The 26,386-nt window shown below is 44.4% G+C and overlaps 2 protein-coding genes across 3 annotated transcripts; both read right to left on the reverse strand.

Annotated features, from left to right (window-relative positions):
- Positions 1-1,657: 1,657 nt before the first annotated feature.
- p2rx3b (purinergic receptor P2X, ligand-gated ion channel, 3b) lies at positions 1,658-14,528 on the reverse strand. Its single transcript, XM_058640807.1, has 12 exons — positions 14,147-14,528; positions 6,437-6,572; positions 6,265-6,336; positions 5,679-5,748; positions 5,482-5,575; positions 5,281-5,358; positions 5,041-5,182; positions 4,300-4,436; positions 3,119-3,212; positions 2,778-2,843; positions 2,001-2,078; positions 1,658-1,916 (listed from the first exon to the last, which is right to left on the reverse strand). Exons 1-12 carry the CDS (start codon positions 14,266-14,268, stop codon positions 1,797-1,799), a joined length of 1,209 nt encoding a protein of 402 aa, XP_058496790.1. The 5' UTR covers positions 14,269-14,528; the 3' UTR covers positions 1,658-1,796.
- Positions 14,529-19,589: 5,061 nt separating this feature from the next.
- Positions 19,590-26,386, reverse strand: LOC131467068 (high-affinity choline transporter 1-like). Of its 2 annotated transcripts, none has more exons than XM_058640787.1 (8): positions 26,019-26,386; positions 25,753-25,866; positions 25,013-25,168; positions 23,925-24,073; positions 23,337-23,480; positions 22,012-22,141; positions 21,206-21,423; positions 19,590-20,642 (listed from the first exon to the last, which is right to left on the reverse strand). In XM_058640787.1, exons 1-8 carry the CDS (start codon positions 26,200-26,202, stop codon positions 20,091-20,093), a joined length of 1,647 nt encoding a protein of 548 aa, XP_058496770.1. In that variant the 5' UTR covers positions 26,203-26,386; the 3' UTR covers positions 19,590-20,090. The 2 variants fall into 2 exon arrangements, with proteins under 2 accessions (XP_058496770.1, XP_058496769.1); XM_058640786.1 differs by having other exon boundaries at positions 22,012-22,165; positions 26,019-26,385.

The raw sequence follows: 26,386 nt of genomic DNA on the forward strand, positions 1-26,386 counted from the left end.
ACACACTTTTATTCTCCTGTAATAAATCAAATATAAATGAGTCATGTTTTCTATACATTTGTGCTATAAGTAAAGAAATACAATGAATAATCTTCTGTAATAACATGTACAAATAAGTCTATTTATACATTTTTTGTTCCCTCCTTCCTCTGCATCATCATCCATTTTTGTTCTATTCTTCAAGTGAGGGAGCGTAAAGAACAAGTGAGGGAGCGTACAGATCAAATGAGAGAGCGTAAAGAACAAGTGAGGGAGCGTACAGATCAAGTGAGGGAGCGTACAGAACAAGTGAGGGAGCGTACAGATCAAGTGAGGGAGCGCAAAGAACAAGTGAGGGAGCGCAAAGAACAAGTGAGGGAGCACAAAGAACAAGTGAGGGAGCGTACAGATCAAATGAGAGAGTGTAAAGAACAAGTGAGGGAGCGTACAGAACAAGTGAGGGAGCACAAAGAACAAGTGAGGGAGTGTACTGATCAAATGAGAGAGCGTAAAGAACAAGTGAGGGAGCGTACAGAACAAGTGAGGGAGCGTAAATAACAAGTGAGGGAGCGCAAAGAACAAGTGAGGGAGCGTAAATAACAAGTGAGGGAGCGTAAAGAACAAGTGAGAGTGCGCAAAGAACAAGTGAGAGAGCGTAAATAACAAGTGAGGGAGCGCAAAGAACAAGTGAGGGAGCGTAAATAACAAGTGAGGGAGCGCAAAGAACAAGTGAGGGAGCGTAAATAACAAGTGAGGGAGCGTAAAGAACAAGTGAGTGAGCGCAAAGAACAAGTGAGAGAGTGCAAAGAACAAGTGAGAGAGTGTACAGATCAAGTGAGGGAGTGTACAGAACAAGTAAGAGAGCGCAAAAAACAAGTGAGAGAGCGCAAAGAACAAGTGAGAGGGTGCAAAGAACAAGTGAGGGAGCGTACAGATCAAGTGAGGGAGCGCAAAGAACAAGTGAGGGAGCGCAAAGAACAAGTGAGGGAGCGTAAAGAATACGTGAGGGAGCGTAAAGAACAAGTGAGGGAGCGCAAAGAACAAGTGAGGGAGCGTAAAGAATAAGTGAGGGAGCGTAAAAAACAAGTGAGGGAGCGCAAAGAACAAGTGAGAGAGCGTAAAGAACAAGTGAGGGAGTGCAAAGAACAAGTAAGAGAGCGTAAAGAACAAGTGAGGGAGCGTAAAGAACAAGTGAGGGAGTGCAAAGAACAAGTGAGGGAGCGTAAAGAACAAGTGAGGGAGCGTAAAGAACAAGTGAGGGAGTGCAAAGAACAAGTGAGGGAGCGTAAAGAACAAGTGAGGGAGTGCAAAGAACAAGTGAGGGAGCGTAAAGAACAAGTGAGGGAGTGCAAAGAACAAGTGAGGGAGTGCAAAGAACAAGTAAGGGAGCGCAAAGAACAAGTGAGGGAGTGTAAAGAACAAGTGAGGGAGCATAAAGAACAAGTGCATTTTCAAACAATAAAATACGATATCTTTGAATGATTAAAACGATATTTTATTTGCTTTGTGAAAAGTGTTGTTTGAAAATATTGACACAAATCTAATTCCACATCGTCAGATGTTGAAGTAATTAAGAAAAACAGACTTGGAAAAAAACAATTCAGAAAATCATGTCATTACTTCAGACATTTAAATGCAGCAGTGAAATTAAAACAGGAATAACGCATGCCACAAGTCTGCAAAAGCAATTCAGGAGGTATAAAAGAAGCAAAGAAAATCATTTTCTCTTCCAGAAACAGATTCAACAAGCTTATATTTGTTTATTTCTTCTATTAAATATCCGTTTTCGTCAGTTCAAGGTTCCTCAGATGTTCTGTTCAGCTGTAATGTTCGATAGAAAACGCTCCTGAGTCGCTGGACCTCATCATGGTCTCGTCTTGTCTGAGTGACAGCTGCGTGCGGTATAAACCTTTGCCTTCCATCGGGCTGTCTGACACCTACAGTTCAAAAGAGAGAGAGAGAGATTGTTATTGAATGTAGTAAATGTTTACTGCCACATCTAAAGAACCAGGTATTTTTACCTCTTCAAATTTTTTGGCTTTATATTGCTCAGCTCCTTTCAGGAAGTTCAGCAGTATGATGTCACACAGCACCGTTCCCTACGTGGCAACAAATGTACAACAAAAATTCAAATCCAACATTTCTCTCATGGTTTAGCAAAAGTTTCCAGCGAGTTCAGGCCCAGTTCATCCCATAGAGCGGCGCAGGGTTCCCACGGGGCCTTGACATCCTAAAAAGTTTGTGAATTTGACTGGCCCTTGAAAGTTTTTTGAAAATCACTCCTAATAGACAATTGACGTGAGATTCCTTGCAGAACAATGAGCGAGTAAAGTTAAGCAAAGACAGAGCAAATGACGACGTGATGTCTGGAAAATGAAGATTCCAACATCTCTGTTTCACCAAAGACTAAATGACAGAGACTGACTTTGACCAATCACACCGATGCAGCAGAGCGTGCTGCAAATCAATAAAAGTGGACGCCATCATGGACGAAGACAAGCTCTTACAAGTTGTCCTCCCATCTCAAGCTGTGTCAACACATTCGGTCATTGAGTGTGAGGAAACTGGTCATGGAAAGTCCTTGAAAAGTCCTTGAATATGATATCATCTAATGTGTGGGATCCCTGGCACAGAACAGAAGTTCAGAACTCCTGCTGTTGTCTTCCGTCCTCTCACTCAAGAAATTAACCAGACTTTAAATGTTGGGGTTCTGGCTGGAGAACCTTCATAGAATGTCCAAAGAACCCCTCTTCAGGGTTGAGTAAACAGTTCTGAGGCAGTAAAACAAAGCCACTCACCACTCCTACTGATGTGAAGGCTGCCACCATGTTGATGAGTGTTGGGATCATGTTGAACTTCCCCGCCTACAAACAAAAAGGAAGAATGATTCTGATCTCAGCAGGTCTTGTCTGTCTGACATGGTGAGACTATAGTGGAACGCACCATCAGATTAAGCAGTGGCCCCGAGTTATGAAAGGTCACATACCCTTATTCAAGTTTGAAATTACAGTTACAGAAAATATCAGAAGAAGCATTTCCATGTAACTAGCTTGCTAATATGTGCTAGCACCTCTCCTGTGTCTCTGGTGTGTTCTTATCTGCTGTAACGAGTGGCTGAAGTTGAACACCCTATACTCACATTTCCATTGACCAGAACATCAAACCTGATAGCGTAGGCTTTGACCAGAGTGCGGTAGTCCGTCCCATTCTCCATTTTATAGTATTTGGCAAACCTGTCAATAAAGACAAGTAACAACATTTATATAAAGTAGCAGGATTTGTAAAAAGGTTAATTGTTAAATTACTCTTATGCTATAATTATAGATGATATCAGTATATCTAACATTTTACTTCGATAAACATGTCACGTCACTGACTCACAACTGTTCTGTCTAAACCTATAACTTGATACAATTGTTGTGTATCTGCTCCTGGTCTCTCTCTTCTGTCTCTACCTCACCTCCCTCTTGTCCTTTGTCGCCACCCCCTTTCCGTCCCCCACCTCTCCTCTGTCACCCATTTTTCCTTTCACAACAACCTGTCTTGGCAGATGGCCACACATCTTTGAGGGAGTTTTTTTTTCTCTCCGCTGATGCCTTTAGTGTTTGCTCACTGTGTGAACTGTTGGGTTTCTCTGATCTCAACGATGTTGTCTTTGTACAGAGCCTTGAGATAATGTATGTTGTGATTTGGGTATACAAATAAAATTGAATTGAAGAATTGAATTGAATTAAAATACTAATGTTTAAAGATCACAGCTCACAAGGACAGATGACTCGAGATAATCTGTATCTGTAACTCTCTGCTGATACTGACACATTTTTATTGACTCTTTCCCTTTAATTAAGTGTCTTTGCAGATTTGGTAGTTGTTGCCAGTGCCGGATTAGCAATAATTCCACTAAAGGGACCTGAAGACAGAGTAGTTGTAGTCAAAAAACCTACAGGAGCATCTGCTCTTTCTCTGAACTGCAATGTGTTTGGTCAAAGCTTCCCGTCATGCTGGTTGTGAAGGAGTGAACGGAGCTCAGAGGAGGTGGGAAGTGTTCTTCTCTCTCAGATTACTTGATTTACCTTATGATAAGAGGTTATTAATATTGCTCTCAAAGATAATCCAATATACTGTACCAGTAAAGAGAAAAATGCCAAGTCCTTGCATAACTGTAACTGTATATCTGGTGTAATGGGATCTCATTGCCAACAGCCTGATAAAACATGTTAAAGACCAGTACACGTACAGCCTAACGTCGCTGTACGTGGAAAGTTTCTGCAAAATCTTTCTGGACTTGAACACATGGAACGTCACAGCAGAGCGTTGTACCTGAAATTGTAGCCAGGTGAAATAGCGTTCTTCTGCGACAAGGCGTCCAGTCGTGTGAACGAGTAAGACGGGTTACACTGGTCGTCCGACTTGTCCAGGTCACACATCCAGCCGATCTTTATTCCGATCACTCCTCCCTGACACACATTTAAAAAGGATGAGTTCAACCGCGTCGGTTTGGAATGAAACGTCCGTGCAACTCCTTATGTTGAGGTCATGAGTGACGTGAATCTGACGACTGACTTACATGTAACATGGAGACAGTTCTAGCGCTGCTCGGCTCGGCTCGACTAGACTCGATTCTTTGCTTTTCCATCAGTGATAGAACCGTGTACCTGGTGCTTTTTTTTAGTTCCCGCTCTGACGAGGTTCCAGGCGAACTGAGCCGATACTACAATGTGACGTGAGCAGACTGCCGGTCACCGATTGGTCAGAGACTGTCGTCACTGGAGAGTCATGAGTCTGACACAAGAATCAAAGCCAACAATGTCCAACTGTAGATCAAAGCTAAAGAGACTCAAAAATCCTGAAAACTTGCGTTCATCTCCAACATTTAGCAAAGGAAACGTTCTGTGAACAAATCTATTTCATGAAGTGTTTCTAATGATTCAGTTACACCTCACTAGTGTGTGTTTGTGTCGCATAGAAAACCACGAGTAGAGTCGAGCCGAGTAGTGCTAGACCTGGATGTGGATGTCATAGTTGTAGAGCATGCACTGTACTGCAGTCTCCTGACCCCACCTTGTCTGCCAGTTTGGTGAAGTTCTGCTGCGCGTAGCGGATGACGTCTCCCACCCTGAAGATCGGGCAGTAGGTGTTGTTGACCTTGTCGAAGTTACATTTTGCGATGTAAGCTCCAGTGATAGTCGGAAGGAAGTTCCCCCTGCACACACACACACACACACACACACACACGACATCATGTCAGCGAGTCAGACTCAAGTATCATCATCCCCGTCGTCATCATGATTTAAATCATACTTGGTATAGTTGAAGGTTGGGAAGCGGATGCTGTTCTTGATGAAAATGGTAAAATTCTCTACTTCCATCATTGGTGTACTGCAAGAGAAGCACAGGGAGGAACACACACACACGAACATCAATGTGTTTGCTCTTTTCTTATGAAATTATAACGGTAATTAAAGGGACTGCACGGGATATCTTTGCACGGCGTTGTCTTACGTCTTGATGGTGTCTATCTCAGCAGGACACCACCCTTTTATCTGACACATGCTGATGGTGGCGTTGAAGGGAACACACTTCCCAGTGAGAATTCCTGCAGAGGAAAAGAAAATGTGAACAAATAAAAGTGGATTTTTTTTATAATTGTAATATCAATCATGATTGAAGAAGACAAAGTGACAGACGTGAGGTCTCACCATAACCTCCTGGTTTGTTGAGGTATCTGGTGCAGTTACTGTCCTGGGTACAAATATACTTCTTCTCACTCTGTAACATCCAGTTATGACATAAAAAAAGGGTTAAATAAAAAATGTTGTAAAACAATGATTAGTCAGTCACCTTTACGATGAGGAATAACTTGTAAAGATTGTGCTTCAAACACAGCTAAACACGTGGGTAACAAGAAGTGTTGAATTTGCGGTTGGTGGATTTTCATTGAACTTCTCAATTTGTTGTCCGGTTGTCATTGATTCATTCGACTGAGAAAACAAAATAAACCAATCAGAGAAACAGCCGAAACATTAGCAGTGGCCAAATCAACAATTTGGTACAATGCACTGGTGAACTCAGGAACACCAAAAGTCCTGGAAGACCACGGAAGACAAGTAAAGTGAATGATCGTAGAATTGTTCTGATGATGAAGAGTTTTATAATTAGATAGGTATAATTCTTTTATTAAATTTATTAAACAATCATTTATAAAAATGCTTATAATTCCTCAACGGTTAATGCTTTTTTTGTTATTATATGCAGTAGCATGACAGTAGTGGTAGGGACGTTGACCTCAGGACAGTATCCTTGGACTTGGTTCTCTGTCGTGATCATTTTGGTGATGATGCAGAACACTGAAGCTCCCTGTAGTGAACACACAAACACACACACACACACACGTGACACATCACTATCACTGATGCACAGTCCAGTCATCGATTAGCACACGCAGCCGCCCGCGTACCTGTCCTGGAGTCACGTAGTCGGCTACATCCATGACCTTGTCGTTGTAGATTCCAAAACCTTTGACCTTGGTCATCACCGAGGACTCGATGGCCGTGTCTCTCACCTGGTAGGCCTTCTCATGGACAAAGACCCACCTGAAGCAAACACACACACACACACACTGTGACTTCATCTGTGACTCGCCAACACGACCAAAACACCTTCAAGTATTTGGACGCCTGATCATTACACCAACAGAGACTATAATGACATATACAGAACTTGAATATGGAGTTGGTTGCAGCTTTAACAGCTTCCACTCTTCTTAGAAGACTTTCCTTTTAGATGTTGAAGTGTTTCTATGGTGAATTTGTGTCCATTCATTCTGTCGAGCATTGATGAGGACGAGAAGGTTCTGGCTCGTAATCTCTGTGTCATATCCAGAAAGTTGTGTTAAGTTATGTTTAGTTTTGCCTTCTATTTGTTTTGTGACTTCCTGTTTTATTTTGACATCTCTCTTTCCTCTTGTTTCAGATAACTTGCCCTTCCCCTGTAGTTTTCCCGCCAGTCTGATTATCTTCCCCGCCCTGATTGTTTCCACCTGTTCCCCATTTACTTTGAGTTACATATAGCCTGTGCTTCCCTCTGCCCTGCGTCAGTTCGTCTTGTCTGTCATGCCAGAGAACCCACGCCAATCCATGCCACGTCAATTGTTTGTAAGGTTTTTGCTTTTCTTAGTTGCTACTTTGTTTTGTCCCTTTTTGAGCCATCAGAGTTTTTTCCTCGTGAAGAGTGATTTTGATTTGGCACCTTGCCCAGACCTTTTGTCTCCTCCCAGTGAGTGATTATAATTTGTTACTTTGGCCTTTTGCTTATCTAGTGATTCCTCGATAGAGTGATTTTCTGTTGATACTTTTCCTCCCTTTGAGAGTGATTTTTATTTGTTACTTTGTCCAATAAATTGGAATATTTTTGGAAGTTGTCTCTGAGTCGTGCTATTGGGTTCAAGTCCTTGTTCGGTTGTGACATTACGAACTGACCAGCATGAACCCAGCCGACTCAGAACAACTGACAGCGGCCGTTCGCTCCCAGAACACCCGCCTGACTCAGCAGGAGGAGCACATGGCCTCTCTGCACAGTGGCGTGAAGGGGATGGCTAAAAGTCAGGAGTTCAAAGCCTCTATGACAGCCCAAGTTAACCTCCTGGCAAACCAAGTACATCAAGTCCTTGCTCATCTCACAAGGGACCCCTCTCCCTCAGACACCATGACCACACCATCTCCGGCGGATACCAGAGCTTCATTGATCTCAGCTCCCCATGCCACGACTCTTCGCCTTTCCCCCCCAGAAAAGTTTTCTGGTGAGTCAGGAGGATGTCGGGCGTTTATTGTGGACTGTGATATGCATTATGAACACTTGCCCTCAGCCTTTCCTACGGAACGATCGAAGGTGGCATTCATGATCTCCCACCTCACCGGGAGGGCGAGGGCATGGGCTACGGCTGAATGGTCTCGGGATTCAATGATCTGCGGATCCCTCAAGGAGTTTAAACAGGCTCTGCGGAAGGCTTTCGATCCCCTCTCATCCGACCGAGAGAAAGCACGTGAGTTGAGCAACATCAAACAAAATAGAGACTCTGTTTGTGACTATGCTATCCGCTTTCGCACCCTAGCCACGGATAGCGGATGGAATACCACGGCCCTGTATGATGTTTTTCTCAAGGGACTTTCAGATCAAATTCAAGACTTGTTAGTGCCCCTAGATTTGCCTTCTGATCTAGACTCAGTAATGACTCTGGCCATAAGAACAGACAACCGCTTACAGGAGCTACAACGAAGCCGAATGGCCTCTGCAGCTGGTCGTCATCAGGGTCGCGCTGCTGTCACTACACCCAGTTGGCGGAGCTCCTCACGTGCTCCATCACCCATTACCCGGAGGGAGAGGCCATCCGAGGAGGTGGAGGAGCCCATGCAGTTGGGGCGAACCAAACTGTCCACAGAGGAGCGCCGTCGTCGCCTGCAGGAAGGCAGGTGCTTCTATTGCGGACAGCAAGGGCATCTGCTAGCAGCGTGTCCGGCAAAAGGCACAGGCTCACCAGTCGACAGGGGGGTACTGGGGAGACGTTTCTCCTCCACGGAATTCCCTCCTCGAGCTTTAACCCAGACTAAGGTGAGGCATCACAACACCACACTTAGTTTGGAGACTCTCATTGACTCGGGGGCTGATGAAAGTCTCATGGACTGGGATTTTGCCATGAGACTCAAGCTAAAAACAGAACAATTATCTCAGCCTATAGAGGCCAGCGCTCTCGATGGCAGTCTGATTTTTCGAGTGACGCACAAGACTGAACTGCTCACAGTTATCATTGATAACCACTATGAACTTATGCAATTTCATTTATATAACTCTGCCCAGTATCCTCTCATTTTGGGTTTTCCCTGGCTGAAGAAACATAACCCGCACATTGACTGGAGTACTGGGAGGGTCTTGAACTGGGCAGAAGAATGTAAAACCAAGTGTTTAAAGTCTTGTCATAATGTGAAAACTAGTGATAACATTGCCTCTGTTCATGTCACAGACTCTGAAACTCCTGACCTGACTTCAGTCCCAAGATGTTACCACGAGTTGAGTGAGGTATTTAGTAAAAAGAAGGCAACCTCCCTTCCTCCCCACAGGCCTTATGATTGCCCCATTGATTTGATCCCGGGGTCCCCTATTCCTAAGGGTAGACTATATTCCATCTCTGGCCCCGAAAAGAAGGCTATGACCGAGTATATTGAGTCCTCGTTAAAGGCTGGTCTTATCCGCCCCTCTTCATCTCCAGCGGGGGCAGGGTTCTTTTTTGTGGGAAAGAAAGATGGGACACTCCGACCATGTATAGACTATGCACCACTTAATGACATAACTGTTAAGAATCGGTACCCTCTGCCACTAATGTCATCAGCTTTTGATCAGCTTCAGCAAGCTAAGGTTTTCACTAAATTAGACCTCAGAAACGCCTATCATCTGGTTAGGATCAGAGAGGGGGATGAATGGAAAACAGGCTTTAACACTCCTAGTGGTCATTACGAGTACCTAGTCATGCCGTTTGGGTTGACCAATGCTCCTGCTGTCTTCCAAGCAATGATCAACGATGTACTGAGAGACTTCCTGAACCACTTTGTGTTCGTGTATTTAGATGACATATTGATCTTCTCCCCAGATTTAGACTCTCATGTGCATCATGTACGGCAGGTTCTCCAGCGACTGCTGGAGAACCAATTATATGTCAAGACAGAAAAGAGCGAATTCCATGCCGACACTGTATCTTTCCTTGGCTTTATCATAGCCCCTGGAAAGGTGCAAATGGATCCGGCTAAAGTTAGCGCTGTGGCTCAGTGGCCAACACCTGATAGCCGCAAAAAGGTTCAACAATTCTTAGGATTTGCTAACTTTTACAGGAGGTTTATCCGAAACTTCAGTGCCACAGCTGCACCTCTACATGCACTTACCTCTCCTCAGTCTCCCTTTTTGTGGTCCCCTCAAGCTGAGGAGGCCTTCCAGCAGCTCAAAGTGCGATTCACTACTGCCCCCATTCTCACAGTTCCTGATCCCAGCCGGCAGTTTGTGGTGGAGGTGGATGCCTCCAATAATGGAGTGGGGGCAGTACTCTCCCAGCACTCTGAGAAGGACAACAAGCTTCATCCCTGCGCCTTCCTGTCTCATAAACTCTCGCCGGCAGAGAGAAACTACGATGTTGGGAACCGTGAGTTATTAGCAGTGAAAAAAGCTTTGGAAGAGTGGAGACATTGGTTAGAGGGCGCACAGCACCCATTCATTGTATGGACAGATCATAAGAATCTGGAATATATTCGCAAAGCAAAGAGACTGAACTCTCGCCAAGCCAGATGGACATTTTTTTTTAACAGATTTAACTTTGTTTTGTCTTATAGGCCGGGGTCCCAGAACACCAAGCCCGATGCCTTGTCCCGTCTGTTTGACCCCGAGCCTACTGCCAAGGAACCGGAGCCCATCCTACCACTGAACCGTGTGGTAGGAGCGGTGAGTTGGCAGATAGAATCTCAGGTGAAGCAGGCAAATGGTGAGAATCCGACACCTAGTGGTTGTCCGGAGAATCGCTTGTTTGTCCCTGTTGTTATGCGTCCACAGGTGATCCATTGGGCTCACACCGGACTGCTCACCTGCCATCCAGGAGTTAAGAGGACCATGTACGTCATTTCCCAGAGGTTTTGGTGGCCCTCCATGGAGAGGGAGGTTCGGGAGTATGTGGAGGCGTGTTCCATCTGTGCCCGCAACAAGACCTCCTCCAGAGCGCAGATGGGGTTGCTGCAGCCACTCCCTGTTCCCACTCGTCCATGGGCTGAGATCTCACTCGACTTCGTCACGGGGCTCCCGGTCTCTGGAGGAAACACCACTGTGCTCACAGTGGTAGACAGGTTTTCTAAAATGACTCATTTCATAGCATTACCCAAGCTTCCATCTGCCAAAAGAACGGCAGAGATTATGATGACTCAAGTATTTCGTATTCATGGTTTTCCCAAAGACATTGTTTCAGACCGGGGGCCCCAGTTCATATCCAGGTTTTGGAAAGAGTTCTGCAAGCTCATCGGAGCCACCGTCAGCCTCACCTCTGGTTATCACCCAGAAGCCAACGGCCAGACGGAACGTCTCAACCAGGAGTTAGAGACCTGTCTTCGATGCCTGGTGTCGCAGAATCCGGCTTCCTGGAGCAAGAAGCTGGTGTGGGTGGAATATGCCCACAACTCTCTTCTCACCTCGGCAACTGGCATGTCTCCATTCCAGTGCGTCTTCGGCTACCAGCCCCCTGTCTTCTCCGAGACAGAAAAGGAGATCATCGTCCCGTCGGCCCATGCCATGGTCCGGCGATGCCACCGCATCTGGGCAGCCGCCCGTAAGGCACTCCTACGCAGTGTGGACCGCATGAAGAGGGCTGCTGATCGGAGGCGCCTACCTGCTCCTGTATACAAGCCTGGCCAGAAGGTCTGGCTCTCTACGCGGGATTTGCCTCTCCAAGTCGCCTCCAGGAAGTTGGCTCCACGGTTCGTGGGGCCTTTCCCAGTGTCCAAGGTCATCGGCCCTTCCGCTGTCCGTCTGCGTTTGCCCCGGTCCATGAGAGTCCACCCCACCTTCCACGTCAGCCGGGTGAAACCGGTTAAGGAAAGCCTCATGGTGCCCGCAGCCGCACCCCCTCCACCTCCCCAGATGGTCGACGGCGGCCCTGTCTACTCAGTCAAGGCTCTGCTGGCTGTGCGCAACAGGGGCCGGGGCAGGCAGTTCCTGGTGGATTGGGAGGGCTACGGTCCAGAGGAACGATCATGGGTTCCTGCTAGCTTTATTGTGGATCCTGACCTCATCACAGACTTTTACAGACGCCACCCTCAGTTATCTGGGCCGTCAGGTGCCGTCCCTAGAGGGGGGGGTACTGTCATATCCAGAAAGTTGTGTTAAGTTATGTTTAGTTTTGCCTTCTATTTGTTTTGTGACTTCCTGTTTTATTTTGACATCTCTCTTTCCTCTTGTTTCAGATAACTTGCCCTTCCCCTGTAGTTTTCCCGCCAGTCTGATTATCTTCCCCGCCCTGATTGTTTCCACCTGTTCCCCATTTACTTTGAGTTACATATAGCCTGTGCTTCCCTCTGCCCTGCGTCAGTTCGTCTTGTCTGTCATGCCAGAGAACCCACGCCAATCCATGCCACGTCAATTGTTTGTAAGGTTTTTGCTTTTCTTAGTTGCTACTTTGTTTTGTCCCTTTTTGAGCCATCAGAGTTTTTTCCTCGTGAAGAGTGATTTTGATTTGGCACCTTGCCCAGACCTTTTGTCTCCTCCCAGTGAGTGATTATAATTTGTTACTTTGGCCTTTTGCTTATCTAGTGATTCCTCGATAGAGTGATTTTCTGTTGATACTTTTCCTCCCTTTGAGAGTGATTTTTATTTGTTACTTTGTCCAATAAATTGGAATATTTTTGGAAGTTGTCTCTGAGTCGTGCTATTGGGTTCAAGTCCTTGTTCGGTTGTGACACTCTGCTCCAGTTCACCCCAAAGGTGCTGGATGGGGTTGAGGTCAGGGCTCTGTGCGGGGCCAGTCAACTTCTCAACCAGTCAAACTCATCAAACCATGTCTTTATAGTCGTTGCTTTGTGCACTGGGGCGCAGTCATGATGGAAAAGAAAAGGACCTTCCTCAAAGCATAGGATTGTCCAAAATGTCTTGGTATGCTGAAGCGTTAAGATTGTCCTTCACTGGAGATAAGAGGGGCCACACGGTTGATGTAGAGGTGAGCACTCTTGTCTTTGCAGCAAGAAGACCCAAGGGCCTTTCTGTATGGAGTTTGCATGTTCTCCCCGTGTGTGTGGGGGTTTTCTCCCACGGTCCAAAAACATTCAGATTTGGGGATTAGGCAAATTGACACTCTAAATTGAGGTGTGAATGTGAGAGTGGACGTCTGTTTGTCTCTGTGTAGCCCTGTCGTTTACTCTTCTTTAGAACAACAGGTGATGAATTGATGGTGTAGAGAGAAACTCCGCTGACACAGGACTCGTACCGAACAAAGGGATTTTTATTTGTTACAAGTCAAGCATCAGATGAAGCGCTGCAGTTTGCTGGAGAGAGTGTGTTTCAGAACAACATCTCTGCCTTTAGAAGAGCAGGATCAACAAAGGTTATCTGACATCATCATCCTATACATCACAGTATTCCATCTTCAGTATAGAAGCCACCTGCTGATAGACAAAGGAGACCACCAATGGTTCATTGTTCATACAGTGAGGGTCAAACTGAGAGACTGTGAGACACGTGCTCATACAGAGGATCATCATCACCATCATCATCATCCAGAACACAGCAGCAAGACTTCTGACACCAAACTGAACGACCTTCAAAATCCTTTTAGCAGTCCACGTAATGTTTAAGCCTGGCCATCATTTCTGATTACAACTGCATCAGCTTCTTCTGACCGCCCTCACAATCAGATTAAGGAGGAGTGAGTGGCCGGTATCACTGCTCCTCTGCTGCAGAACAAGCTACCTGTTGTGCTGTGATCTCTCACGACTGTCTCCACATTTAACCGCAACGATCACTGTTTTTTTGACTGTTTTTGACGCACTCAACAAACAATTGTCGGGTGAGGTTCACATTTAATTGACACAAACAAGTAACAACAAAACATGACTGGATTAATGCAAAAATAAACTAATAAAGATGATATTACTGGAGACAAAGGAGTGAGGTGAGTGAGCGAGTGAGCGAGCGGTAAAAACGTATAATCCTTGCTTTGAAATTTTATATCTAAGTGATATAAAACCACATTAGAGATTGCTTTATATTGATTTTTTGGATTGTTATATTATTTTATTTCATTATTACAATAAAATAAACAGTGTATCTCATTAAGCACTGAAAGGACATCTCTCGCAGTGTTTGTTTGACAACCACTTGGAATGGGAATTGTGACACTGCCGTCTCTCTGAGTAAAAGAGTGTAATTGAAACAACACAAAGTACACATACAGTATATCCTGGATATATATGTCATGTGTGTCCAATTTCCTTCAACTGCTTTTCACTTTTCACTTTATCTATTGTCCATCAAAAATACATTTGTCTTACTGTCTAACCTTCACTTCTAGTTTGGAATCCAACAAATGTGAACCAGACTCTTGTGAACAGTGTATAATTCCATTAAAGAATCAAAAAGGAACACGGGCACTCACCCAATGAAGTAAGTGATGATGAGAAGTTGGACGACGCGGTTGATGATGCCGATGGTCCAGCTCTTCACCACCACTGACTTGGTGGTTTCATAGGTGAAGAAGTCTGTGATACAAGACCACATTCTTGCAATGTGTGTGTGAGTGTAGAGCGATAAATAAAAAAAATTCGGAAAAACAACGAAAATCCGGCTTTTTTGTTTGCGTGTCCGTCAACAGCGATTGTCCCAAACTGTGGCTGATGCCAGAAAAACAGGGAGAGAATTAAAGATACGTCCTCGTCTTCATGGAAAAAAGAAAATCCAGAGTCTCAGCTAATGCTCATGTATGATGACCACTGACGAGCCGTGTGTCTATGATCTGTCTTCACCTTTTCTTCCAGTGTCTTATTTCCTCCCTCCTCCTCTCACTCTCTCTGTCTCTCGGGTTCTTTCATGATAATCTGAATTCCTTCCTCCCTTCTTCCGCTCAGTGAATAATCTATGTACAGTATGTTTGTTTTGGGGTTTTTCATGCACAGATTTTTACAAAAAAAAATCCAAAAATAATCTATAAAACATTATTTACCAACAAACCAACAAACTAAGTAAAAGGAATACACAGAGTCGCATTTTTCTGCATTTCTACAGTTATTGTGTGACCACTGAAAGTTATGACTCCCATTGGTGTCATGACCAAGAAAGCTGCTGGTGTTTAGTTGTTGTCTTGTGGTTCCTGTTTTATTCTGAAGTTTCTGTCTCCTCTTGTTTCAGGTAACTTGCTCCCTCCCCTTGTGTTTTCCTGCCGGTCTCATTGTTTGCCCCGCCCTGATTGTTTCCACCTGTTTCCTCCAGCTTGCTACTTTGTCAAGCCTTTGTTTTTTCTAGTAGTTTTTCCCTTGAGAAAGTGTGTATTTGTTTCTTAGCTTTCCTCGAAAGAGTGACGTTTTGTTTGTTAGCATTAGCCGTCTTTTGTTAGTTTTTCCTTCTTAGGAGTGGTTTTTTGTTGCACTTTGTTTATTTTTCACTTCATCTCCCGTCTCTCGTCTCCCAATTGGGTCCAAGTCCTTGTCCAGGTGTGACAATTGGGTGACTTTGACATGTGGAGTCCCTCAGGGGTCGATTCTTGGACCCCTTCGCTTCAGCCTATTATGCTGCCTTTGTGTCAAATTCTGCAAAACAGAAAAAACACTATATGGACAAAAGTATTTGGCCACACCTGTTCAGTGTTTAATTCAGGGTCCTTTTCTATTCCAACACGACTGTGTCCCAGTGCACAAAGCAACAACTATAAAGACATGGTTGACATGGAGCTCTGACTGCTCTGAGTTTGTGAGGTTAGTATAATTATATTATCCCAATCAGACACTCAACTGAATAATCAGAAGTCAGTATTATTTGTTTGGTCCACCTTTCAGTTTATTAAGCTATTTGTCCTGAGAAACGTAAAAGTATCAAAAACTCACCAGGATCAAAAAAGAAAACAAGGCAATACCTTGGTTTTGACTTAACAGAAGCACAGGACAGTTTTTCTCCATATACACTGTGAGAATAGAAACAAAAACCTAAACTTTTTATTTTATTCTTTGTTGTGTGCGCGCCCTGGACAGGGGTGTGGTTCGGGGGGCCTTGGTTTGTCCTGGACACAAGTAAGGGGGGCCTCAAGGAAAAAGGTTGGGGACCACTGCTCTACAGAATGAATGGACACAAATTCACATAGAAATACTTTAGAATCTTAAAGGAAAGTCTTCAATGAAGAGTGGAAGCTGTCAAAGCTGCAAAAGGGAACAACTCCAAGTACTATGTGTGTGTTTGAATTGGTGTAATAGTCAGGCATCAGAATCATTTTGACCATATAATGTATATCAAGCACTGTCCTCTGATGACTGCAGTCCACAGTCCAGAGCAAGTTTCCTTCAAATAAATCAGGAGAACCCTGATGTGTTCATTTTTTTTGGATTGCTGTTTGTAAAAACCTCAAGAAACTATCTCTCAAAACCATGGACGAAGTATATCGCCTGGAGCAAAGACGGATTGAAGGGACACTTAGCTTAGTTTCAGTAGTCCTGTAAGATACTCAGAAAAGTCCAAATGCACACTGAGAAATGCTGGTTTTGGATCTGGCTTAAATCTTACTCAGCTGTGTTGGCCACACCCCTGTAGTCAATGAGACTGGCTCAGGAGAAACTTAATCAATCAGCAACAATAACAACTTTAAACTTAACTTAGCAGACAAGATAACCTTAGAAAGCAACAACAAACTTTCACCTTAACTAAACAGACAAGTAAAAAGTAAAAGAACCCAGTTAGATACAACAGCAACCAATAATAAAGACCTGTAAAACCTTTCAGTAGTCCTGTAATGGCGTATTTCCACCGGCTCTACTCGCCTCGCCTCGCCACGGCACAGTTTAAGTAGCGTTTCCACTGACTGGCCAGAGTGCCGTCACAGGAAGAGACGTCCCACACCGAAATCACTGCTTACAGCTTCGGTATGAAGACAATCATCGGACGTTGGAAGCAGCAGAAGACCACACTTGATTTACATATGATACTGAAGGAAGAGACAGGTAGGAAAGTCTTTTTTTGGGACTTTTGAATGCGTCTTCCTTTACACAGACAGACGTGCTACATTTGATAAATATTTGATAGTTCAAAGTGCATTATGTCAAGCAGATCAAAGGTGGACCACAGTGAGTGGAGCAGGCAACCTCATGCACCACTTTTTACATCAAATACTCGCCGCTAACATATCCTCGGTATAACATTTCACCATAATCCAATCACAGCCGCAGCTTCACTCTAATGGCATCTAGACTCCTATGCCTCCATTATACAGCAGTCACTTACGATAAGTCAATAATGGACTGCCATTGGATGAGAACCAGGAAGTGGTGGAATATCTTTAATTCTTTTCTCGTTCTTTCTTTCTTGAATCAGATATGAGGTTTAGATAAAGTGCAGGAGGGAGCGGAAATCATGGCAGAGGAGCGGAAAAATGGGAGTCTATTTACATATAGACTGTTTATAAAAATGGTTGTATTCTACTTCATGGGCTAATGACTCATTTCCACCGGCTCTACTCGCCTCGCCACGCCACAGTTTAAGTAGCGTTTCCACTAACATAGTGCCTGGTACTAGGTACTATTTTTAGTACCTGCTCAGGCAAGGTTCCAAAAGTGTGCTGAGTAGGTACTCTGCCATGATTGGTCAGACTGTCGGCCACTGACTGGCCAGAGTGTCGTCACAGGAACAGACGTCCCACACACAAATCAAGCCAAACAGCGCCAAACTGTTGATCACTTAAAACTACTTAACAATCCTAAAAACATGGGTTAATCTCCAACAACTACAGAAGTCTGATGTAAAGTCACTAGTCTCTCGTGGGTGTGTGTGTCGTGTATAAAACGCCAAAAAAGTCAGTTTCACTCAGCCGTGCAGTGATGTAGGTACTTTTTTGCAGTGGAAATGCAACCTAATCGTGCCGTGCCGTGCCGTGCCGTGCCGAGGCGAGTCCAGCCGCTGGAAATATGCTTTAAGTGAAGTCCAGGATGAAGGGTGGGATTATTATTCAGACACCAGGGGGCGACACTGCTCTGGTTATAAAAAAAAAGAGCTTCTTCTCACTTGATTTATAACATTATTATCATTGTCCCAAAGAATGACTGGTCTCAATTGTTTCAGGCCTGATAAAGTACGGCACAGGTATGAACACCGTGTGACTGACAGCTGGTATCGTGCAAAAATAATACAAAAAAATATATAAAGTAATGTTGTATAACTCTCTTCGGCTTTAATTTCCTTTACACTTTCAATGAGGGGGAGCAGGAGAAAAGAAAATGAGAACAAAAGAGATGGCGGTGGGAGGTTTACACGCACGCACACACACACACACACACACACACACACACACACACACAGAGGACATTACATTGATTTGTTTCCTCGAACCATAAAAACTACTGGCCAAAACCTTAACCTAACTCTAACTTCACCTCAAAATGTCATCATTTACATTATGGGGACTTGTTCTTTTGTCCAAATGAGGAAGACGAGCGCACATAACATGAGATTTAGGACATGAGTAATACTTACAACACACACACACAACAGGAAGCCATGTCTGTGCTCGCCAGTCAGACCGACTCCTCGTGTCAAGCACGATGGATAACATACACTCACAAACACACACACACACAGGTAACACACTCACACACATACACACAAGAGACACAGAAGCAACCTCCGCTTATATCTGTTTAATGCTTCGAGCCTGACGCAGAAAATGAGACCAAAAACTGAGGAAAGAAGTTCTTTTTCATTTTCATTTTCATGTGACACCTACAGCAAGTCCCAGTCCCGGTTCCCAGTCCCAGTTCCCGTCCCAGTCCCAGTCCTCTCGTAAACCCCTAAACTCAAACATTCTACCGCTTTATCCTCCACATGAGGGTTGCAGGAGTCGCTGGTGCCAATCTCAGCTGACGGGGGTACAGTGGGAGGAACCCGGAGAACCCACACAAGTAACTATTAACGATTAAATGTGTCCTCAGCGTGCTACCCATCCTCGACTTGAACAAGAAGAGAACACGCAAACTCAACACAGTAAGGGCTCGAGAAGAAGAACCAGGGCTCCAACCTGGGACCTTCCTGCTGTCAGACAACAGAGACACCCACTGGTCCACCGTGCTACTCCTCCATCACTTTTAACAGACGTATTGAGCACCTGATAAATTGGCAGATGAGTGTGTGGTTGTTTAAAATGACAAGATCCCACACACACGTGCACACACACACACACACACACACACACACGCGCGCACACAGACACACACACACTAAGTGATGCGAGGATGGATGAGAAAGCTCCAGAGTGGAAAACACCAAAGGAAGAAGGCTTAAAAGATTTGTATTGATTTGGGTATGAGTGGCGGTGGTGGGCGGGGCCGCTTTGGTCTTTTGACTTCCTGACACCCATCATCATCATCATCATCATGGCCATCGTTTTCATTGTACACATCAGGCTGTATGAGTTCATATGACTGAAAAAGCATTAGCCACAGAGATTACATGAGTACTTTCATCTGCACCACTTTATGGGATTTAATGGGAAACCAAATGAAATAACACAATAAAGATAACGATAAAGCAGAATCATTTTTGATTATTTCTTTTTACTGTGGGATGATTTAAGTGCTCTGTTCTGTACTCAGCTCTGTGTGGAGCCTGAAAAAGGCACATAGATTTATGTATAGCAACGGCGTATTAGGGCCACAGAATAAAGTCTTAATTTACGAGAATAAAGTCATAATATTCCAACCTGCCTTATGATATACGGATTCATATGATAGAGAAACCACATAACCGATAATCCTGCAGTCGACCAGTTCCAGCGATTTCCCGCTCCACAAAAGCAGCCATTTCCTCCAAGTCCAAAATTGTCCCACGACCCAACCCAGTCTTTGGGAAACTCTGATGTAGAGCATGCTAAGACATGTTAAAGGTGTAATTAAACATCACTTTGATTCAACAAAATATTGAGCAACGAGAATTTTGTCGTGTAAAAAAGGAATGTGAAGTTTTTGCTTTGCATTCTTAAAGGTCTTTCGTGGTCAGTCCATCTAAACCTTCACTCTCTTACTTTATTTAATTAAGGTCATTGTGTCTTTTGTGTGGTGGTTTTGACCAGATTTCATTTGTCTGCAAATAAATCCTTAAAAATTGCAATAGTCTTATTGTAATTTATCTTGTAGAGCTTTTACAAACATTCCTCCTTACAAGTACCAAATATGATGAATATTTGTGCGGCTCTTAGAGTCAGAAACAGAACTTTATTCATCTCTAGAGGGAAACTGGAAAAAGAGTGGACACTTTATTTGATTCAGGTGGGTTTTCATAACAACTATCAGCAGTTAGATGCTTTAAAAGAAATATGACAGCAGTTTATGAAAGGGAAAGACAACATTTCCAGCCTACAACATGGGCTCTAAGGGAAGTCCATCTCTGTTTTCATCACATTCTGCATCACTTCCAGCTTCATCTTTAAGGTTCTGGGTAACAGCACCCCCTGGTGGTACAGCATTCTTATGCTTTACTTTGAAAATGTCCCATCTCTCAGGCAGCAGGCCCTTGTTGAACAGAACCAAAGCCAGTGCAGAAAAAGCTAAGATGTTTATCAGAGTACACAGCATGGAGAATGTTCTGACCGCAAATGTTTGGACGTAGACGCCGTCCTCCAGTTTGCAACCGGGAAGGCAAAGAACAACAGGAAGACCTACAGTGTTCTCTCCTAACAGAATCCTCACAATCAGCCCTATGATGTAACCCACCGCACCACCGTACGCGTTTGTCACTTTGAAGAAGAGCACAGAAACCAGCTGGGGGAATATAAGCGTGTAGGCAATGTCTGCTCCAAGAATCCAGAGGAGGAGGACGCTTTTAGTGAAGAACGTTATGGATGTTCCAGCGACGCCCACAACCACGATTGAGATCCGAATCACCCACTGCATTTCACGATCTGAGGCCTGGGGACACAAAGTGTCATTATATTCATTCATGTTCCTGTGCTTTCCTCAAGAAATGTATTTAATATATTTTAATTTGCATTGAATGAAAAGGTTAAATGAGCTATAGCTAAGAAATTCATTGTATAAAAATCCCAACATGACCATGATGTGTCATTAGAGAGAGGGAAACACTGACACTGGCTTCACTGCTAAAAATGGTGCAGCCACTTAAATTTACAATTTAAATATTCATTTGCAGGCCACAATCTCAAACTTTGGTCTGTGGCTCCACCCACCTAACAATGCATCTTGTAGCACTTTGACAACCAGGTTACCAGCATGGTTAATCAAAACCTGCAGCTATGGGTCAGAAATGCCTCAGCACTGCTCTCAAAAACATCTGAAACAGTGGAGAAGAGAAGCCACGCACACATGGAGCGAATGCAAGGTTTAGTGTAATCCTTTTTAAAGCTAAAGGGTGAAGTTCCCTCCACGGATTCACAGCAATCAACCCTAGACCACATCTCCACAGTCCACATGCCACTGAGCTGCTGCCGTCAGCAGAGTCCTGCAGTCCTCACCTGTTTGCGCAGAATGTTCTTGTAGATGTTTAACGAGAAGACAGAAGTTGTAGATAACAGTTCTGAGTCCGTGGAGGACATGACGGCTGCAGTGATGGCTCCGATTCCAATGATTGAGATGAAAGACGGAGTGAGGTACTGCAGAGTCAGAGGAAGGATCATCGCATGCTCGCCACGTTCATAAGGAGACGGAGAGCCGTACATCGTCAGGTTCCAGTCTGGACAAGAGATATGACAGTTCCACTTTTGAAACATGAACATCCTTAACAACACTCCAACAAAAACACTGGCTCTCCTGTCATGTTAAAGGTTTTGCTGTGGACTGTATATAAAAATGGACGTTGTCTCCTGTTGAAAAGGATGGAAGTAGCAGTTAGCCACCAGAGGGCAACTGCTGGTTGCAGGAAGAACTGTTTGAATAGAAGTCTTTGGGAAAATTAGCTTCTTCTCAACATTTGCCTGAGGAGTTAATGTCTCAGCTGGTATCATCCAGTAAGTGCGTTGTTGCAGGTGACGTCTGTGAACGTACAGTTTTTTGGTGCTGGTCAAATCAAGAATCTTGAGCCTTCACATGGGATTCCATTATTGCAACTAATAGACAAAATCCATTTTTAGGCACATTCTATGGGTTTTGCTATCTAATGCACTTTCAGGTACCAGGTTCTATTTAAGTATTCTGGAAGGTGTGACATTGAGCCATCACATACCCTAAAACTGACCAAGCTACATGGAACTCATGGAAGTGTGCTTTTTTCTCCTGTGACCTCTGTGTTAAACTTCTGTCGTCTCTCGCATGTAATTCCCACCTGTGGAGGCAGCGACAGCTCCGATCAAGACTGGAGGGATTCCCAGTATTAAAACTATAATGGCAGCAGCATAGCAGGTTAACTGGGCTGTCCGTGATGAGGAGGCAGACAGCGTCCTCTGGTGGAAGCACTGAAATGAAAGATTGCCAAGAGTCTGGAGACAGAAGCAGAGCAGGAGGAGGATGAAGACAAAGAGAGAATGTAGCAACTTTTATACAGTATATATAGATATACATATACATATCCATATCTATAGATATGGATATGTATACATACATACACACACACACATATATATATATACATATATACATCAGCCATTGTTGGCTGCGTGTCTGAGGGGGACGAGCTGGAGTACAGGTCGGTCATCAAAGACTTCGTGGACTGGTGTGAGAGCAACTTCTTGTGCTTGAACACCGGAAAGACGAGGGGGATGGTGATCGACTTCCGGAGAAAGACCCCACCACACCCACCGGTGAGCATCCAGGGCTCGGACATCGAGCTGGTGGATAACTTTAAGTACCTGGGTGTTCACCTCAATAACAAACTGAACTGGACCACTCACATCGACGCCCTCTACAAAAAGGGTCAAAGTCGCCTCCACCTCCTGAGGAGACTGAGGTCCTTCGGAGTGTGCAGACCTCTACTCCGCACTTTCTTTGACTCTGTGGTGGCCTCTGCCATCCACTATGCTGTGGTTTGCTGGGGAGCGGGCAGCACGGACCGGGACAGGAAGAAACTGAACAGGCTGGTCAGGAGGGCCGGCTCTGTCCTGGGCTGCTCGCTGGAATCGGTGGAGGAGGCGGGACAGAGGAGGACGTTATCCAGACTGTCCTCCATCATGGAGAACACACTCCACCCACTGCACCTGACTGTGGAGGGGCTTGGCAGCTCCTTCAGCGGCAGGCTCCGGCACCCTCAGTGTAGGACAGAGCGCTACCGAAAGTCCTTCATCCCCACTGCTGTTCGGATATTTAACTCCTCGTAAATGTCCACTCACTTTCCCTGATAATACTCTATATTAGAGTGTAATTTTATCTTTTTTACTTTTTATCTTTTGGTAATTTGTCTTACTATTGTATTGTATTGTATTGTATTTTTATTTTATCTTATTTTTATTTTTATTCTATTCTCACCTTTCCTAACTGAGCTGTTGTGAATGTGTGTTTCCCCCCTGGGGGAGGAATAAAGTCATTCAATTCAATTCAATTATTCTTCAATATTTGACTCATGGCACTGAGGTTTTTGGGGTCACATGTAGTCTGATCCCAGGGACACCAAGAGCTTCGGTGAACTAGTAAAAATACATCGAACATTCAGCTTACCAGCAATAAGAAGTCATCAATCCACTTCCAGACCATGTCTTTCTCCAGAGAGCCAAGCCAGGGTTCCTGAAGCGTGTTGTTAAAAGCCGTCTCAGCGATGTTTAAAGACGTATCGTTGAGCAGAAGGAAGGGGACGCACAGCCACTGGTAACACACGTAGAGATCATCAAACTTAAGATATTAGGGTTAGGATATTACAGGATGATCCCAACTATCGCCCTATGTCAGCTGAGATTGGCACACCCTCATGTGGAGGATAAAGCAGTAGAAGATGTACATGCATCCAGGGTGGGGGATGCAGGGGCTAACATTGTTGCCTCACAACAAGAAGGTCATCCCGGTTTGACCAGGGTCTGAACAGGGTTTCTCCCTGGAATTGGCTCCAACCCCCATGTCGAGCAAAAACCAGTAGAAAATGCATTCATGCATAAAATTAGGTTATTTTATTTTACTTTATCAAAAATCTCTTGGAAATGATGCATATAGTGATTCAGATTTAAAAAGTGGGCCCCTTTACAGAAAGTATGGGACGCACCCCTGTGGATAATAAACAGTATATCTTGAACACATGTGCTAGAGTAGCCTCACCAAACTGACGGCGATGAGACAGAGCTGGATGATGTCAGTGTAGGCCACTGAGTAAAGGCCTCCTAACAAAGTGTAGATAATGGCCACAGCTGATGAGATGCACACAGAATAAGCAAAGTGCAAGTCCAGGATCACAGTCATGGTTAATCCTGTTGGACAAAAAAACACAAACAGGCAAACACAGTTAAACTTTCATGAGCGCCTTGGGGCGCCATTTGTTAAGTTCCTCATTCTGAATTGAACAGTTACATTTTGCCACATTTAACTCAAACAATGACAAAATAAATGGAGTACATTTACAAAAGTATACACAACTTAGTTATATGCTAAACCTTTCTATCTAAATGTTAAATACTTGAAAAATACGCACATGAACCAGACTCAGGCCTGCCCACTCCAAACATGTCCCCTCACACCACACCCACTAACATTTTTAGTTGGTTTAGCTGGCATTATTGGCTGCAGGGGAATTTGATCCCCCTCACTCATGGCCATGGCTAATCATGACACACCTGTGGGCAGCATTCTGTTCCCTCTGTGGGGCTCTGTGCTGAGCACTTGGGCTCTTGGATGTTCAGTGGGGCTCTGTGTCAGGGTACAGACCTGGCGGACCCTGGGACCTCTGGCCCATACCTATGCTTGGGGTATCAGCCCCTGGACGGCTAGGGGTCTGCCCATCTCCTGTCCCCTGGAGGTTCCCCTGGTTGGAGGGCTCTCTACAGACCTCTTCCTATTCCGTCTTGGGGGGACTTGTGGTTAGCGTGAGTGTGTGAAGCTGGGGTAGAGTGGGGAGCTGGGGGGTGGTCTGCTGCGGTCTTCTGTGGGATAGGCTATCCTGGGATTAGTGGCCTTGGATCTTTCCTCCCCTGTGGGACTGTTGGACACTCAGTGGATCAAGATCCCTATAAGCTTGCTACTGAGAGCCAACCAGACATTGATGCATTTTCAACAACTAATGACAACCCCTACACACACAGAGATGCACACAAATACACATAAACAATTATTCTGCTACACAGTAACAGACATGGCGGACCTTAGTATAATGTTACCAGAGTGTTTTCAATTTGTCATGTAGCTGAGTTTACCTAAGCCAAGCAGAGTGCTTGCCAACCACATGACATCCATGAGCAGAGCAGGCAGCACCAGAGAAGCACTCAGTACGTTGCCATATTTGATCTGGAATGGGTCCATTATGGTGAAGTACTTCATGTCCCTCATTGGCTTGGCAAAGAAAAGACCACCTTGTTCAGAGGATGAGATATTAAATATAATTACAGAATATATTAGTTGTTACTGAATCAATAACATAGCAAATGCTGTGAGGGTAGTTTCCACCCGCTCTACTCGCCTCGCCACGGCACGGTTAAGTTACTTTTTTTAATACCTGCTCTGGCAAGGTTCCAAGCACGCTGAGTAGGTACTGCCAGCCACTGAGTGCCGTCGCAGACTTCCAAAACAACAGGTGTGAGTATTTTACAGGTTTAAATGACATACAGTCTTACATTACTCTGCACAACGCTTACATTACAGTGTCACCACAAGACTTCAGTCACTAACATTTACTGAGTAAGTATATCCAACAAATAAATGATGGTTGTCTCTATATGTATCTGTCCAGGGTGTGACAACACCTTTCGCCGTACTTCAGCAGAGATTGGCAAAGCGTGCCCTTGACCCTCATATGTGGAGGATAAAGTGGTAAAAGATGGATGGATGAACTATAATGTAGCTGCTTACTAAAAGTGAATTATGATTGTTTTAAGGGAGAAGAATGAAAACAGAACAAAGGATTCAACACGAGAGATTTCTAGATTGTCAGTCTTACCCAGTATGAAGGACACAGAAGTGTGTACAGGCATTAGAGCCCAGATCAAGCCCATCTTAGGAGTGTAAACTGCCTCAGTCACACCCAGGATAAAGCCACCTCCCACCCATGTCGCTGCAGAAAAACACATGTTAAAATTCCTTTAAAACTTTACTTTTTTGTTACTCTTTAAAACACTCTTTACTTTGTGTTTTGTTAATTAATTTGACACATCTATGGTTACAATACCTGATCATGGGTTTTTTCAGACCCACTGATCTACTCACCTGTCATGGTGAAAATCCCAACCAGGAAGTTAATATTTCTGTCTCCAAGCAGGACCACTTCAGTCCTGTTTCCTCTGCTGGTCCTCTCAGCCTTCTTGGTCTTCCAGGCACTTAAAATCCCTGTGACCAGGACTAAGATGTAAAACACAACGACTGCAACCACACCAGCGATGTTCAGAGCCATGGTGTTTGTGGAGCTCCTGCACTGAAATACAGCCAGACTCAGTCAAAAAAATGCACCCATGCAAAGCACAAGAACAAGATTTTCCAGTGACGTATGTCAGAGGTGAGAAGTATCAAAGTAGGCATGCTTCCTTCCTATACCAATCATTATCACTCATTGTTAATTAACAGGACTGGAACGAGGT

The sequence above is a fragment of the Solea solea genome, chromosome 10, assembly GCF_958295425.1.
Source record: "Solea solea chromosome 10, fSolSol10.1, whole genome shotgun sequence".
In the NCBI taxonomy this organism is placed as follows: Eukaryota; Metazoa; Chordata; class Actinopteri; order Pleuronectiformes; family Soleidae; genus Solea; species Solea solea.

Coding starts and splice junctions, on each gene's coding strand:
- p2rx3b (XM_058640807.1), bottom strand. CDS start 14,268: ATGTGGTCTTGTATCACAGACTTCTTCACCTATGAAACCACCAAGTCA. Junction 5,749..6,264: donor TCCAAGGATACTGTCCTGAG/GTCAACGTCCCT, acceptor TGGATGTTACAG/AGTGAGAAGAAGTATATTTG. Junction 5,183..5,280: donor CCAACCTTCAACTATACCAA/GTATGATTTAAA, acceptor GTGTGTGTGCAG/GGGGAACTTCCTTCCGACTA.
- LOC131467068 (XM_058640786.1), bottom strand. CDS start 26,202: ATGGCTCTGAACATCGCTGGTGTGGTTGCAGTCGTTGTGTTTTACATC. Junction 25,169..25,752: donor TTCTGTGTCCTTCATACTGG/GTAAGACTGACA, acceptor CCTCTGAACAAG/GTGGTCTTTTCTTTGCCAAG. Junction 22,166..23,336: donor TTGATGACTTCTTATTGCTG/GTAAGCTGAATG, acceptor TTCTGTCTCCAG/ACTCTTGGCAATCTTTCATT.